This window comes from Microtus ochrogaster, unplaced genomic scaffold, assembly GCF_000317375.1.
Source record: "Microtus ochrogaster isolate Prairie Vole_2 unplaced genomic scaffold, MicOch1.0 UNK1, whole genome shotgun sequence".
Taxonomy (NCBI): domain Eukaryota; kingdom Metazoa; phylum Chordata; class Mammalia; order Rodentia; family Cricetidae; genus Microtus; species Microtus ochrogaster.
Genome location: NW_004949099.1, coordinates 4,990,581 through 5,007,978, shown reverse-complemented (window position 1 = coordinate 5,007,978; position 17,398 = coordinate 4,990,581). Strand labels below are relative to the sequence as shown.

The following is a 17,398-nucleotide window of genomic DNA, read 5'->3' as shown; positions in this document are numbered from 1 at the left end:
CTCCCGCTTGGGTGCCCCGAGGATTCGGACCCAGTGCCCAGACAGGCTGGGCTGGTTGATGTTATGTGCCTAAAGAGGGCGGTGGGGCCGAAGTGGGGAGGGTTCTGCCCAAGAAGGCTGGGGGGCCAAGAAACCTCTGAGCTCCCCATCCCAGGCTGGCGCCGCGGGGCCAGAAACTCACCCCAAAGCTAAAGCTAGGTCTCCTGGCGCTGAAAATCAGGCTTCTGTGCTGGATGGGCAGGTCGCAAACAAGGCCCCAACTCATTCTTAAAATTCTGCTGCACTCTCCCGACAAGGGCTGAGCTGGTGTATGTGTCACGGGTGGCAGAATGCCTTTTCTGCACCGTGTATTGTTGTAGTGCTTCTGTGTGAGCACTTGATGCAGACCCATGCATTGTTTTCTCGGGTCTCTACAGCTTTCCACTGAATCTAGGCAGAAGTCTGTATGACTCCATAACTCTTACATCTCTTACATTCTGCAGGTTTGCTAAACCTGCATCATGGGATGGTACCATGGTCTGCTACCAGCTCAGCAGTAACTGGAGTGACTTGGCCTCAGCTGCTATGGCCTTTGAGGGCCTAGGCAGTAGAGGACAGTGAAACAAATCATGGGAAAACATTTTGCTAGGATGCTTTATGGCCATGTAGTAACACACCTAGAGAGCTTCTGTGAACATGTGTTATTGAGCCCCACTCCTGATGCAGCAGGTTCTTAGACATACCCCCTGCACCTGTATCACTCGTCCACATGAGGTTCCAGGGACCTATGATTCAGAAGCAAGTCACTGAGGACTTTTTGGAGCACACAGAAGGTAGGCAAGTTGCTTCTTTTCCCAAATCCCCTTAGGTTCCTTCACTGGCCATATTCCATTCTAGGCCAAGAAGTGGTACATGGCTACAACTCTACTGACAGTGAGTGAGTGACTGGTTAGAACACGCCAAGGATGCAGGGGAGAGAATGTTAAAGTGGTTAGGCTTGGAGGCAGGGAGTGCTAGTCTGTTCCTAACTAGCTATAGGACTATGTCTTAGTCGATATTCTGTTAGATGGAATACTCAAGGCTGGTCCTTGCTATAACTCACAATCTGGAGATCCAAGAGCTCTGCCTTTTGTTTGCAGACCCTTGACTGTTTCTCCTCAAGGCAGGTGGATCACGATGGCACCATGTGCCACTTTGGTAAGAGAGGAAGCCAGGCTTGCTCTTCCATAACAGAAGCTAACTAAGATTCTAGACCTGCCTTCATTCCTTTCTAGACCATGCCTCTAGTGACCTGACCACCTTCCCCTAGGCCACATGTTTTGTTTTTTAATTTCTTATTTTTTTAAGGTTAAGCTTTTGAAATTATGTGTATGTGTTTTGTGAGTATATGCATGCAGGTGCCTGTGGTGTTATAGGTATCAGATCCCCTGGAACTAGAGTTACATGCAATTGTGAGTTGCCCGAATGAGTCCTCTGCACTCTTATTCACTGAGTCATTCCTCCAGCCCCCAATCATTAATTTCTCTCTCTTTCTCTCTGGGGGTAGAATATGTAAGCATGGTGGTATACCTGCTGCTGGTCTGAGAACAACCTCAATGTTGGTCCTAAATGTCCACTTTGGTTGAGACGGGAGTTCTTGTTATTCACTGCTGCTTACACCAGACTAGCTGATGTGCAAGCTTCCGGGGATTCTTCTGTCTCCCATCTAGCCACAGGAATGCTGGGATTGCAGGCACAAGCTACTGATCTTGCTTTATGTGGGTGCTGGAATTTGAACACCCATCCTCATCCTTACTGAGCAAGTGCTTTATCAACTGAGCCACGTCTCCAGCCCCGGCCACACCCTTTGAAGTGTTCACCAGGCTGAGGGCCAGACTTCTAGCATATAAAGTTTGGGTTCTCAACACAGTGGAAGTCATGGCAGACCATGAGCTAGCTTCTGCTCAGCCCTGTCTAAAGTTGGGGTATCAGTAGTCCTTGTTCCTAGGGTTGTTGAGGGATGAGATAAGAGAAATTGGTCATGAGACATCTAAGCAAGCCTAGGGCATCTTGACCTTGAAGTCAGCTCTCACTTTCTCTTTCCTGGGAACTGAATTCTTGTCAGCAGTTGTCATTCAGATCAAAAGTGCTTATGTTCTCTGCCCAGATGTTGGTTTTCCCAGAATCTGTGATTTCCTGGGGAATTGTTCTGTGTCCTGGACTATTGTTGGGAAAGGTATTTTTATACAAAATAGATATGGGGATGCACAGAGAGTGGTCAGAACACGAGTCATTCTTCACGATGGTAAACTGAGCATCTGAAACTCAGTAGGTGTTGAAATAGGAGCAGCGAGGCTGCGTCCCCAGGACCCTGCCCAGCACCCGGCCGCCCCCACGGCTAGCTTAGCTTATGACCCGAAATAATTACACAGAAACTGTATTCTTTTAATTACTGCCTGACCCATTAGTTTCAGCCTCTTATTGGCTAGCTCTTACATATTAATCTAACCCATTTCTATTAATCTTTGTAGCACACAAGCTGGCTTACCAGGAATGATCTTAACCTGCGTCTGTCTGGCGTGGGAGAACCATGGCGACTCCCTGACTCAGCTTCTTTTTCCCAGCATCCTGTTCTGTTTTCTCTGCCTACCTAAGGGTTGGCCTATGAAATGGGCCTAGGCAGTTTCTTTATTAATAAGAAATCATTCCCACATCAAGTAGGAGACCATTGGCTACAGCCTTTTTGGTAATACCAGCGAGAACCCCACTGGAGCCCGGATGTAGAGAAGAGCTTGCTCAATTCGGGGCATGATCAGATGCCCACCCCTGTTAGCACTCTTCAAGCAGCTGTCTTGACGGCAGGTGCCAAGAGTCAGGCCTGGAGAAGGCTGTATTAGTACCCAGCATTTCACATCTTTACCTTCCCGGCTTTTCTTGTCTCTTTTCACATCCAGAACTCTCAATGCCTTCTGATCAGTATGAGCTGCAGCTTCAGAACAGCATCCCAGATCCTCAAGGAGACCCTAACCGGCCTGTGGCGGTCCTGACACAGGAAACATCAAGGGTCACTGCCATGCAGATGGGACAGAGCAACCTGGTCCTGGACCACAGGAATATCCTCTACTCTGGCACTGTATCATGCCTACTACTTTGAAGCCAAGTTGTTTTTCTCCTTTAAAGCCAGCCAGGACTAAAAATAGCACTGTTTTCCCCATCTGCCTGAAAATCAGAAAGAACCTAAATAGCAACCCGCTGAGTGGAATTGCTCACCTCTGTGCGTGACTCAGAGAGACTCCCAGAGATGGAGTCTGTGGCAGAGGCGCACATCATTCCAGGCTTCTGGAAGCTTCTCAGGAACCACAGCCCCCTCGTAGGGGACCTGGCAGAGGCTGTGTGAATACTGGCATATAGGTTGTTGAGAGTCCAAGATTGATTGTATGCCATGTGGTTCCTGAGGTCTCTTGCAAAGACCCTGGTTTTTAGGGTAGTACAGCAAGGGTCTTGACTCTCCCACACCTTTGCTCTAATTGTCCTAAGCTAGAGGTTCTGAACCCACCTCTCAGTGTACGTGGTGTCTGCATGTGCTCAAGCCACGTGAGTCAGACTGGAGCCCAAGCTGCTTTTTTAAAATTTTGTCTCCTAAGTTTTGTACCTTAATTAAGAATTCAGGTATCCGCATGCAAGGAGCTTCCAGGCTGCCCAACAGCACCATCTATGTGGTTGAAGCCGGGTACCTAGGTAAGTGTGGCCCCCTGGGGGGACATTGATAGCTTGTGACTTCATCAGTTCAAGAAATCAAAAAGTACAAGCAAGAACTGCAGTTCAGCTTGGCAGTATGTGTCTTAGTTAACACGAACCTGACCACATCCTCTGTCTGCCAGATTCAGGGACATCAGTCCTCAGCCCCAGCATCATGCAGACCTGACTGTACCTGACAAGGTTGGGGACCCTGGTACTCGGTTACAGAGCATCCTTAGGTTGACATAACAGTTGGCAGTGCCTTGGCCAGGAAGAAGGAGGAGGAGGCATTAGAGAGAGGAGGAAACCATCTGTAGCAGTAACATTCTGAGGTCCACTAGGGCGTAAGAGCTTCAGTGATAGTCAGCACCAAGACCTTTGGGATATATGTGTCATGGGTGCCACCATGGCAACATTTCTTGGGGTGTGAGGCAACTCACCTGTGGAGTACACCGCCAAAGTTCAGTCAGAAGGATGGCCAGATGGGCAGCAAAACCTTTAGGGACCTCTTGTCAGAGAGCTTGTGAGCCTCTTGTGATGCAGAATCCAGTTGACAAGTAGCAACCCCAGGGAGGGTGACCATTTGTGTCTCAGCAGCATCCTTTACCTGATTGGTCTGTGATGAGACTTAGCTTCACAGCAGAGGCCGTTACAGACAGGTGGCAAGATTGTGATGGGAATAAACACCAGGGCAGAGGAAAGACTTCTGGAGATTCTGTGTATGACAGGTGCTGTGTCAGACTGAACTTCTGTGGTGGGAAGGTGAAGAGTGAACAGCTTGGCTGGCGTTGTGCAGATGAGAAAGCAAACAGTATCATGGGAATAGAAGTAGCTAGTCTGGCATCCTAGCTCAGTACCCTCAGAGCCCAGACCCAGATGCACCTTGTCCAGAGCTCTCCAGTGCTCTAGCCTGGGATACAAAACCTGTCCTAGCTTCAAGCTAGTCCTGCTATGCCTGAGAGCTTGAACCTCCTGTCACTGCAGATGAGACACAGTATCACCACAGTGTACACATCCTCCAGCCTCAGAGTCTAAACAGCCATGGTCGCCATGGTCTTGGCCCGACCTGTGTGACCATGGGATAGACTTACATTGGCCAGTGAATAGACCAACTGAGGATTCAGAGTCTAGATGGGCTGTGGCCTCAGGCTAGATCTACTGGAACCTTGGACATTGAATAGGCCTAGCTGCTGGGGCTTCTACATGGGTAGGGGTATATAGTGCTTAGCCTCAGGTTCTTTCTCAGTCCTGCTGACCTTGTAGCCTGAGTGTTGAACTCCCTACTTCCTGTTCTAGGGTTCACAGTCCACCCTGGTGACAGATGGGTGCTTGAGACTGGGCGTCTATATGCAATCACCATCGAAGTATTTGATAGGTCCAGCAACAAGGTCTACCCATCTGACGTGAGTGCCTGCTGGGGTTCTGATGGAGGGATGCTGAGGGATCAAATGTCCAAGGAGGAGCCAGTGCCACAGGGTCCCCACCTATGCAGATTCAGAGCTTCCTGTGGTACTTTTAGGGCTGTGGAGATGATATCATGGGTTCCCTGTTAGACTGTGAGCTGGTGTCATCCCCTCGTGCAGGGCTGGGGGTAGATAGCCCAGGCAGCAGGGCCTATGTGGATAGTGGTAGTGGTGGTACTTCTGTGTGTTCCTGTCCCTTACATGGGGTCCCGAGGTGAGAGTTCATTTTGCTTTGGAGATAGTCTGGGGTCTGGATATACCTACTGCCTTCCAGAAGCTCTCAAGTGATCAAGGCTACCATGTTTAGCTTCTGAGAAGGCATGCAAGATGAGTTAGGGAGTGGTGGTCATCCTTTTGTCACGAAGGAGAGCCTCCCAGTGCCCTCACACAGGTCATAGTCTATGGTGTTAGGGATGTTAGGAGGCCAGCCTTCTTCTGGCAGAGGTCCTTCTGTCCCCTGCTGAACAATGACTAAACAATGGCTATGCTGTGAGGGACTCAGCTCTCTATTTAAATTCATTGTTTCATCGCAGCGCCAGGATCTGGGAGAGTGACAGTAGACTACCTTGAGGATCACACATCCAGCTAGAACTGTGGTGCTGGGTCTTGGGTCCTAATGCTAGGCAGGGAAGAGTCAGAGCACTGGGGCCCCATTCCTTCTGCCTGCTTTGTTTAAGAGGCTTTGGTACCACGGAGGCTCCCAGCCTGGCCTGGCTACTGTTTTGGAGCTCTCCCAGTCTCGTGATGTCACACTCATCTTTCCCATCCCGCTTACGTTTCCAGAACATCCGAATTGAAGCTGTGATTCCTGCTGAGTTCTTTGAGGTTCTGTCCTCTTCCCAGAATGGGTCTTATCATCACGTCAGGGCGATCCAGAGTGGCCAGACAACCATCAGTGCTACCCTCACCTCTGTGGTGGACCAGGTGAGTTGATGTCAATCCTTTTCCGTATCCTAGGTCCTGAGCACCCATAACCCAACTCTGAGGGTAGAAATGTCAATTGGCACGTACTTTGCCCCAGAACAAACTCTGCCTCTGCTCTGGTTCCTAAGGAGACTTTCCCACTTTGGGCTTGAGCTCCAGGTGCCCTTGGCTGTCCATAGCTTGTTGGGGATCTTCCTGTGCCATAAGCTTTCTCTTCCTGCACCCTGCACCCATCCTATAAAAGTATTCTACACCTTCTAAGATGGAATACATATTTTGTTTGGAGGATAGCATGGGCAGGAGGCCCACTTGCCCCCATTATCTATTTTGTCTGCTTGAGTCCTTCAGCCTTTGTACTGAAAAGCCTCTTCAGCCCCAGGGGGAGCAGTATTTTACTAGTCAGAACATTGCAAGGGTATTCCTCTCCCCTGCCTCATACAAGCCCTCCAGACCTGAGAGAGGCAGCGTGTGGAGAGGTAGAAGGGCCTGTATCCCAGACAGTGATGCCTCATCACTGCAGCTCTGTGTTTGGGTGAGATGCTCCAGGCCTCAGTTTCTTTATCTGTAACCTGGGGACAACCACATCCATCCTGTGAGGAATACCTTAGGACTCAAATAAGTAGAATGTGCACGAGTAACCATTAAAGATCAACAGCAAGCCTCCCCTGCCAAGTCACTATCTTTTCTATATTCTTAGGAACACAGCTACCTTTTATGGACTGGTCCTCAAGGAGGGGCAGGGTCTAGGTAACAGGAAAATAACTAGTGATAATGTGGTTGCCATGGTGATACACAGCAATCTCATCTTGCAGGATGGAGGGGTCCATGTGCTTCAGGTACCTGTGTGGAACCAGCAGGAAGTGGACATTCATATCCCCATCACACTCTATCCCAGCATCCTGACATTTCCTTGGCAACCAAAGACAGGAGCCTATCAGTACACCATAAAGGTAGGTGAGAGACTACTTTAGGTATTTTCTTTGAGGCGTTTCCTTGGGATGATGACTCTGTTTTCATCCTTTTCTATATTCATTTATTGAGATAGGATCTGAACTATGTAGGTCTCACAAGGTTGGCTTAGAACAAACTATCCTAGTCTGCTATCTTTGTCTAGTGCTGAGACAGGTGTATCTCACATCTGACTGTCCTCTTGCCTTCAGTTTTATTCTCGAGAGGTAGGAGATAGCTTTAAATGAGACAGGCCTTATGATTTTTATGATTCCTGAGGATCCATCGCAGCAATGTAACAAGATAATAACACCTACAGTAACTGTCCTGGTTGATTTTGTTTGTTTGGTTTTTGTCAAGTTAAGCTAGAGTCATCTGAGAAGAGGTAACCAGGTTGGCCTGTGTAAGCCTTTAGTGTATTTTCTTGATTGATGATTGAGTGAGCTGTTGGGCAGGTGGTTCTGAGGTATATAAGAAAGCAAACTGAGTGGGGCATGGTGATACACACCTTTAATTCCAAGGCTCAGGAGGCAAAGGCAGGCATATATCAGAATTCAAGGCCAGTCTGGTTTATATTGGGAGTTCTAAGACATCCAGGGACTACACAGAGAGACCCTGACTCAAAATAAATGAACAAACAAACAAACCAAATAAATACATAGGAAGGAAGGGAAAGAAAGGGAATAAAAGAGCAGCAAAATGAGCAAGTCAGTAAGCAGCATCATCCATGGCTTCTGCTTCAGTTCCTGCCTCCAGGTACCCTGACTGCCCTCAGTGATAGACTGTACCTGGAAGTATAAGATGAAATGCTTTTGGTCCTGATGTTTATCACAGCCACAGAAAGTAAACAAAGGCAGTAATTTAAACACATGCCTAGCCTTATTGCCCATTGTTGCTCCCAATCCCATGTGGTACTAATTGTCAGGGGTTCTCTCAGCTAGGGCTCAAGACCCAATAGTCAGCCAGGTCTCATCACTCCTGTGGTCCACCTGCAGAAATGATGATAGATGTCTTGTCTACACTGGCCTCTGCACACTAAAGTCTGTCACCTTTCTTTACTTGGGATTTCAGGTTGATCTCTGACCTAGAAGAAGGCCTGTCATTAACTCCCTGAAGAGGATTAGGAACAGGCAGATCTGTGTGCTGGGTGTGCTTGTGAATTCTGCAAGTGGATCCATGATCAGGGTGGTTTCTACCCAGGTCTGAGCTCTGGGAAGTGACACTGTCATTGCTGTGTGTTTGTATGTTAGTTGCCAGGTCCCCAGAGCAGGAGGACTGGAAATGAGGTAGGATGGAGGAAGGAAGGGCCAAAGGGAACATCTGAGGAAATGTTGGCTTGTACCATGCTTCTATGGGCAGGCCATTGGCTGTGTGTATAGGTATGATTTTTTGAATGTATGAACATGTGTGTACTTGGTATGCTCTTGTGTGTGTTTGAGAATGAGCTCATGAGTGTGTGTGCATATGTGTATGTGGTATTTATGGTGTCAACACAAGCGAGTGTGAATGTAGGTATCAGATGTGGCTGAGTGTAAGGAGACATGTGAATAATGAGTGTGAACAGGTGTGTGAATGTGTGGCAGTGGGCATTTGTGAGCAGGGGTGTGTATGTGTGCGTACTCACAGTTCAACCTGGGTATGAATAGATGAACATGTTTGTGTGATAATGAAGAAGACTGCATACTTGGCCCCACCCTGTATTTTCCCAGGCAGGGAAGGGTAAGGGGCTGATGGATGGATCCCATGTCATTTTCCTCCCCAGGCCCAAGGGGGCAGTGGGAACTTCAGCTGGTCTTCGTCAAGCTACATGGTTGCCACAGTCACTGTCAAGGGCGTTATGACCACGGGCAGTGACACTGGACTCAGTGTCATCCAGGCTCATGATGTTCAGAACCCTCTCCATTTTGGTGAGATGAAGGTAAGATGATGATGGGACATCAGGTGGAGAGGTTCAAGGTAGAGGCTCCAGTCACCCCTCAGGTCTCATTCGGAGCCCTTATTCCTCTGCCTGTAGTTGTAGGTGTGGGGGGGATTGATGGACCCATCCCAGCCCTGATCTCAAGAAGTCAGGCCCCATAGAACAGACTGCATGGCTACTCAGAACATGATGTGGGGTTCCCACTAGCTGTGCTCCAGCCACTCAGGCTCCACCTCAGGCTTTGTTGCCAGTCAGGAGAGGGATACTGGGATAGCCTTCCTTACTGGGAGGAGAGGCCCGGGGAGGAAAGGGCTAGGAAAGAATCCTTGCTGCCACCTCCATCCTTTTCAGGCACTGGCCCAGCCCTTCACCTTATCGTCATAGGAAACACCAGCAGCCCTGCTAGTCTTCCTCCTGATGGGCCTGGGCTCTTCTCTTTATCTAGGTGTATGTGATTGAGCCCAGCAGCATGGAGTTCGCCCCATGCCAGGTGGAGGCTCGAGTGGGCCACACCCTGGAGCTGCCCCTGACAATCAGTGGTTTCATGCCTGGCGGTGCCAGTGAGGTGGTTACCCTAAGCGACTGCTCCCACTTTGACCTGGTGGTGGAAGTGGAGAACCAGGGTGTGTTCCAGCCATTACCAGGTAAGCCAGTAGCAAAATGGGAGCCAAGACGGTGTGGGCTCTCTGTGGGCACCAGAGGGGCCAGAGCCTAAGTGGTGGCACTTGCTCCTGCTCCTGTCCATTCTGAATCCTGCCTGGTGTGTTACCCTTGATAAGCTTGTATGCCCTGTATCTCTTTGATGTCTGAAAGGAGTCTCCTGTCCTTGTTCATATTTCAGTTCATGAAGTGGAACAGTTGCTCATATATGATGTGTACTTGGGGTTTGGATTAGTTCAATCATAATGCCTGTGACAGGCTCAGGCCACCCCGAGTCCATTCTTCTCAGCCTCCTGTGGTGCCTGACAGTGTCAGCCCTGCATGTGTGAGGCAAGCAGTTTTCCTGGCTGGCCTCATTGAGGCTGTGTACCTGCAACAGGAACAGCTTGGTTGTTCCAGTGGTCATACAGGGCCTGTGCAGGGACGGGACACAGACCTGCAGCTCCAGTTTCTGTGAGCTAAGGCCTCCCAGAGGCATGGATCCAGGCAAGGTGAGGATTAGCTCTGATTTACAGGTTAGGCAATCTGTGGTATACTTGGATTATGAGTAGAAGCGGGCCATAGGTAGGGTGTTGGCGAGAACCAGGACAGCATTTGGTGAATGTCCCCATGCCATGCCCCAAAGGTGGGATCTTTAGTAGGACTTAGCACATGGTGAGCCTAGAACATCAGCGCCTATACCATCAAATACTGAAGGTATTTGAGCAGAAAGGGATGTAAGTCTCAAGTGACTATGTGTCCCTGTGGTTGTGATGACATCCAGAGCTGCACAGAGGAAGAGGACATCTCTGAAAAGTGCCCAAGCAAAGTCACAGGCTGGTGGCCTTAGAAAATCTATTGTTTCTACATGTTAGCTATTTTTAATGGAAGAGTTGGCATTTTGAGGGAGAGAAACTGCTGGTGGCCAGAGATGGACTGTCCCCTGTACTGCCCTCACGCCCATCCCTCAGGGTTTCAGTAGGGTGTCATTAAGGCTTCTGGGGCTAGTACACACGGAGACTCTGGGGCCTGTAATTCAGCATTCCCAGGGCTGATAAGCCCCTTCACTTACTGGCATTCTGTTCAACCTCTCTGAGCCTCAGTGTCACCACGGGTCACAGGGAAACAGGCACAAGAGTTACATGTGGACATCCCTCTGAACATCTTGAGGATTTCTCAGGGAGTCTTGATTCTGAAGATAGCAGCCAAAACAAATCCTTTGTGGTCAGAATTTCCCTCAGAAAGTGCTGGAATCGCCCTTGGTGTACAGGGTGTAGAACTTACCTAGGAAACTTGAACTTTGGGTCAGGGCACAGGGTACTCATGGAACCCAGCAGGCTGGGGCAGCAGATGTCCTTGTATGTGTGAGGGCCACCCTAGGGTGCACATGACCCATGGGGCACATATGGTCTTCAGGATACGTTAGTAGTGCCTACCCCTACAAGCCAGGGTACATGCCACAGGACTGTCCGAGAAAGGGACTGTATCAGGTTCCCTATTGGCAAAAGCAATATGGAGTGGGGCAAGTGTTTGCAGATCATATTTCTGGTAGGGGGTTAAGATCTAGACTATGGAAAGAAATTCTGTGTGTCAACAATAAAACAGATAAATGATTTAATAGCTCACAAAGAACTTGAGCACATATTTCTGTGACTGTTACATGTAGTAGTCACTATTATAGGAAAAGACGCCCACCCTCATCAGTCATCTCAGAAATTCAAAGCAAAGCAAGGACAGGGCTGGAGAGATGTCTCAGTGGTTAAGAGCACATGCTGCTCTTCCAGAGGACCTATGTTTGTTTCCTAGTACCCACATTAGGTACCTTATGACTGCCTAACTCTGATGGAGGAAGGTCATTGGTTAATTAAATAAAAAAGCTGCTTGCCCTGATAGGTTAAAACATAGGTGGGAGGAGTAAAGAGAGCAGAATATTGGGAGGAAGAGGAAGTGAGGTCAGACTCGACAGCTCTCCTCTCAGGAGCAGACACATCAGAGAGACGCCATGCCCCGCTCCCAGGCAGACACACGCGATGAAGCTCCAACCCAGGATGGACGTAGGCTAGAATCTTCCCGGTAAACCGGTGCTCACAGATTATTAGAGATGGGTTGATCGGGATATCAGAATTAGCCAGTAAGGGCTAGAGCTAATGGGCCAAGCAGTGTTTAAATGAATACAATTTGTGTGTTGTTATTTCGGGGCATAAGCTAGCCAGGTGGCTGGAGTGCTGGGAACGCAGCCCCGTCGCTCCAATTACTACATAACTCCAGTTCCAGGGATCCAGCGTCCTCTTCTGGCCTTCATGGGTATTGCATGCATATATGTGCATTACATATACATAATTAAAAGTAAAATAAATCTCAAAGAAGAAACATAAAGAAAACTTTCCCCATTGAGGCAGCTACTATTACAGCAACAGAAAGCATCAAGGTTGTGAGGAAACTGGAATCTGTGCTCTTTTGGAGGATATTAATAAAAGGCAGCTACTGTGGAAAACATTGTGGTGGATTCTCAGAAGTTTAAGTAGAATTACTGTATGATCCAGGAAGTTCCATTTCTAGACACAGACCTAAGGTTATTGAAAGTACAAATGCAAAGACATCTATGTCAACCCAGAGCAGCATTATTCACTCATGCAGGCAGTCAGGTGCCATCAGTAGAGGACTGGGCTCAGGGCAGGTTCCGTCCCAAGAAGGAAGGAAGCTCTGATGTGGCCCGGCCCTGAGAAGCCTTGAGGATGTTGTGCCAAGTGAGCAAAGGCAGTCACAGGAAGATAAATGCTTTGTGATTCCACTTAGGTGACAAGAAACAGATAATGGTGAATGCCAGGGTAGAGCAGTTAGTACTAGACATTTCAGGTTTGCAAGTCAAAGGGCCTGGGCAGCACTGGTGATGGGACCTCACAATTCTGTGGCAAGTGGCTATATATATAAGAATATTGAGAGCCAGGCGGTGGTTGCGCACGCCTTTAATCCCAGCACTTGGGAGGCAGAGGCAGGCGGATCTTTGTGAGTTCGAGACCAGCCTGGTCTACAAGAGCTAGTTCTAGGACAGGCTCCAAAGCCACAGAGAAACTCTGTCTCTAAAAAAAAAAAAAAAGAATATTGAGGTGGGATTTTTTCCCCTTGAGACCAGGTCTCACTATTAATCACTGGCCAGCCTAGAAGTCACTGTGTAGAGCAGGTAGACCTTGAGCTCATAGAGATCTGCCTGCTGCCTCTACCTCCAGAGTGTGGGGATTAAGGGTCTGCAGCACCATGACCGGTCATCCCCACCCCCTTTTGTTTAAGGTGAGAAGTCCATATGTTGTGTACTTCATCATAATTCAAATTTGTTTTAGTTTGGTTTCTGTGACTGTGATAAATACCATTGCCAAAAACATCTTGGGGGAAGGAAAAGGTTTCTTTGGCTTACAGGTTACAGTCTATTTTTTCAGGGAATCCAGGGGAGGAACCTGGAGGCAGGAACTAAAGCAGAGGCTATGGAGGAACACTGCGTGAACTTGCTCATCCTGCTTTCTTATACAGCTTGGGACCATTTGCCCAGGGATGGCATCACTCACAGTGGCCTGGGTGCCCCCACACCTGTAATTGATCAAGGAGATGCCCCCTAGACTTGCTCAGTTGTCCACAGTCAACCTGACAGAGGCAGTTTCTTCACTGAGTGTCCCTCTTCCCAGAGTTACTCATTTGTGTCATACTGACAAAAACAAACCAGCCTAACATCAATACGCTTCTTACAAACTTAATTAAAATTTGATGGAAAGTGATAGCACAGATGAAAAGCAGCTGCCAGCGAGGCAAATTGGGAGAGACACTTATCTGCACACATGCCTGCCTGCCACTGGTCTGCCTCCTCTGGACACAGCCAGCAGAAATGCTGGGGTATGCCATCTAGAGATAGACCTGTATATGTCCACTTTCATACTGTGTAGCACAGCCCCAACTAGAACCACCTGGAGTGTTCACGGTGGCACGAGGAAGTCTTGCTGTGCTTCCTCATCCCCACACAGAACAGTGTACAGAAATGTGAGTAAAGGCTACTTGACTGTGAAGACTCTGAGAACTTTGCAGAGGAAGACAGACCAGGTAGCCTGCGATCCCCACAGGATCTAAGCCGTAGACACAGCACAGTGAGGCTGTTCTGATGAAAGTTGGGAGGGATTGGAGACCGGAGCCCTAGGGGAGGCTAAGCTGCTGGTAAGCTCTCTCTTGACGTGGATCCCGGACACAGGGTATGTTGAGCATGTGGGGGAAGATGGGAAGTCATTGCCGATTGTATGTATATCAGACCTGTGTGTAATATACATGAATTATACTTGAATTTGCTTTTGTTTGTTTGTGTTTTGGGGTGCTGGTGATGGAATCTAGAGCATTTTTCGTGCTAAGTAACTGTTTTACCACTGAGCTACAGCTCCTGCCCTCTAGAAAATTTAAATTATAACCAAATCAAGTTGTATATGAAGTTCAGAATGGTAAGGGGTCATGGGCCTGCCATGCCTTCCCCTTGAAGATCAAGTTTGTGTTTACTTTTGGTTTTCTTTGTGCAGGGAGACTGCCACCAGGACCTGAGCACTGCAGTGGGGTGAAGGTGAGAGCTGATGCCCAGGGATCTACTACCCTCCTTGTGAGCTACACACATGGTCATGTACACTTGGGTGCGAAGATCACTCTCGCCGCCTACCTGCCCCTCAAGGTGAGCTGTGCTTGTCCTTTGTCATCTGCTTTTTCTTAAATGTTCCTGGAGGTTAGGTGAGGATGGCCTCTCTCCTTAGATCCTGTACTGTCTTTTGTTTGTTTTTGTTTTGTTTTGTTTTTCGCAAACTTGACAACTATCTAGGGTCATATGGGAGGAAGGAAATTCAGTTGAGAAAATGCTCCCATCAGAAAGTCAGTGGAGTATTTTCTTGAATAATGATTGATGTGGGTAGTCCTGGGTTGTATAAAAAGCAGGGTGAGCAAACCAAAAGAGTTTCTTCATGGTCTCTGCTTCAGTTCCTGATTCCAGGTTCCTACCTTGAGTTCCTATTCAGACTTCTTCATGATGGGCTGATTGGGATGTGTAAGCCAAATAAATCCTTTCCTCCCCAAGTTGCTTTTGGCCATGGCATTTACCACAGCAATGGAAAGCAAATCAGAACAGATCCTAACTGCTATCATTTGTGTCTGTGGGCAGGCTGTGAGTTCCTTAGCACCGCAGCCACCCCAGTCTATAAGGACAGTAGGGGGCTTTCTGTCCAAAGTTATGTGAGTTTTCCCTTTGCTCACTGGAGACTTTGAGGACCTCATGGTTTTACTGGCCAGCTCACCATTTACTTCAGTGAATGTTGAGAACCTGAAGTGTGTGCTAGGCACTGTTCTTTGCCAAATACAAAACAGACCCAGGAACTGGCCCTGGGTGCCTCTACACACTGATGGGAGAGATAAAGCCATAAACCCAGGTGTGGTGATGCACACCTGTAAGCCCAGCTCTCAGGTGCCTAAGGCAGGAGAATCTTGAGTTCCAGGCTGCCTGGACCTTGTCTCAGTAATGAGACCCCTTTTAAAAAAAGAAAATAAAACAGCCCAAATAAACAGGAAAACAAAAGGAAAGTGGGGAGAGCTCCATGGAGCATGAAGGGCAGCAAGCCGGCCTTGACTGAGCTGGCCAGGAGCTTCCCGTGAGAGCTATCTTCTGCTCCACACTCCACCAGATTCCTCACCGACGAGCATGCCAGGCAAGCACTCAACCACATCCTCAGACCTTTTTAGTTTTATTTTGGGCTGGTTTTGCTATGAAGCCCAGTTTGGACTCAAATTCAAAATCCTCCTTCCTACCTCTACTTTCTAATAGTGGTGATTACAGCCCTATGACTCCACACTGGTTGGTTTCTGTTTTTTAAAGCACAAGATGGGGTGGGGGTAGAGGGAAACTAAAGAGAAGGTTCCGTGGTTAAAGCAGGAACTGGAGAATTGACTGAGTGGTTAAAACTCTAATTCTCTGTTTCTCCAGAAGACCAGGTTTAATTCCCAACATCCACATGGTGGCTCACCACTACTTGTAAATACAGTCCTAGGGCATCAGAGCCTTCCTTGTCCTCTGTAGACACATGTGGTACATAGACATACATGCAGGTAAAATACTCATAGAATATGATAGTAGTGTGGTAGAGATGAACGTATGTGATCAGTATGTCCTGCATTCAATATTTGGTCAGTACTGTGTTGGGACCTATACAAGGTGTCATCCTGGTTCCCAAGCACCCTCTCTGTGGATATCAATGTATTTCTGACTCTTAGCTGTGAGAAGTGAGCATGAAGAACATGTTTTTGTTCATGAAGTTGTTTCTCTCCCATTTAGTCTGTGTTAGGGTAGATCCTAGGTAGGAATTTCTTGGACTTTACTTTTTATTTTGACAAGGTCTCTATGTAACCCTTGCTGACTCATGACCAGTCTGGCCTTGAACTCATAGAAACCCACTTGCCTCTTCCTCTGCCTCCTGAATGCTGGATTTAAACTATGTACCACCATGTTTGGCATTCCGGTGTTCTCCCTACTCCAGTGAGGACCCAATTCTTTCCAAAATTCCTAGTTCATGGCCACCCAGTGCATACTGCCCACATGGAGACTAAATTTCAAAGAGGTTACAGGGTTTGCTTGGTAGGCCCACCCAAGAAGGGTGAGGACCTGCCTTCTGGATGCTCAGCATTGTCTGGTCACCTCCTCCCAAAATAATACTAAGCCTCCCCTTCTTCCTCCAGGCTGTGGATCCCTCTTCTGTTGCTGTGGTAACCCTGGGCTCCTCAAAGGAGATGCTGTTTGAAGGAGGCCCCAGGCCATGGGTCCTGGAACCTTCCAAATTCTTTCGGAATGTTACTTCTGAAGACACAGGCAGCATTAGCCTGGCTCTCTTGGGTACTCCAGCCTCCCGAAATTACCAGCAGCACTGGGTCCTTGTGACCTGCCAGGCCTTGGGTGAACAGGTAAGTAAACAGCTGCCCTCGGTCCCATCTTGCCTATGGGGAGCTAGAAAATCTACTCAGTTCTCAGAGAGCCCTGAGAGTGTTGTTTCTGTTGTATCCATTTTACAGACAAGACAGCCTAAAGTGACCTATTGGATTCCACAGCACATACCAGCTTTCTTAAAGCCAGCCTGTAGGTGGCCTCCTCTTTCTCGGGGCTATAAGTAGGAGTAGAAGTTTGAAATCAGGAATCATAAAGCCCCATGTTTTAAGGTTGGGCCACTGTGAAAAGGATTGAGACCCTTGACCTGGGTTCTTTCCAACTTGTTCTTTCTGGATGGGGTGGATGTGGCATTGCCTATGTGTGTGAATTGTTTTGAGATAGGTTCTCCCTATGCAGCCTAGGCTTGCTTGAATGAAATTCACTCTATAGTTAGGTAGCACAGGCTGACCTTGAACTCATCTTGATTCAGCCTTCCAAGTGGTGGGATTATAGGCATATGTTATTATGCTCAACTATGATGTTGTTAAGGGTTTGTTTTCAGCTTTGTTTTTCGTTCTGAGAACCAAAAAATATTGGAAGGTTAAGCTGACTGAGCCAAGTGTACCATATCCTTAGTTACTATGGGGCCTGTTTGGCTGGGGCAGCACCCTTTTCCAGGCCAGGCCAAGGCCTTGTGCTCTTCTGGCTTCTGACAGGAACAAAAAGTAGGCAGAACTGTGAACTGAAAAGTGAGAGTGATTCCTACTTGTCTACAAGTAAAAAGAATATGGATTCAGCTGAAGATGATGCACTTGCACACCCTGACAGGTGTGTAGTACAGGGTCAGCTGAAGATGATGCACTTGCACACCCTGACAGGTGTGTAGTA

The 17,398-nt window shown here is 48.1% G+C and overlaps 1 protein-coding gene across 1 annotated transcript in view; it reads left to right on the top strand.

The window, feature by feature from the left end:
- The window catches only part of Nup210 (nucleoporin 210), a 103,475-nt gene that overhangs the window by 39,141 nt on the left and 46,936 nt on the right, over positions 1 to 17,398 (top strand). Inside the window, exons 7-15 of the mRNA XM_005364880.3 lie at positions 2,913 to 3,071; positions 3,628 to 3,696; positions 4,993 to 5,099; positions 5,943 to 6,083; positions 6,896 to 7,033; positions 8,794 to 8,949; positions 9,395 to 9,593; positions 14,136 to 14,281; positions 16,327 to 16,548. Coding sequence (XP_005364937.1) covers positions 2,913 to 3,071; positions 3,628 to 3,696; positions 4,993 to 5,099; positions 5,943 to 6,083; positions 6,896 to 7,033; positions 8,794 to 8,949; positions 9,395 to 9,593; positions 14,136 to 14,281; positions 16,327 to 16,548 — 1,337 coding nt within the window. The remainder of the gene's footprint in view (positions 1 to 2,912; positions 3,072 to 3,627; positions 3,697 to 4,992; positions 5,100 to 5,942; positions 6,084 to 6,895; positions 7,034 to 8,793; positions 8,950 to 9,394; positions 9,594 to 14,135; positions 14,282 to 16,326; positions 16,549 to 17,398) is intronic.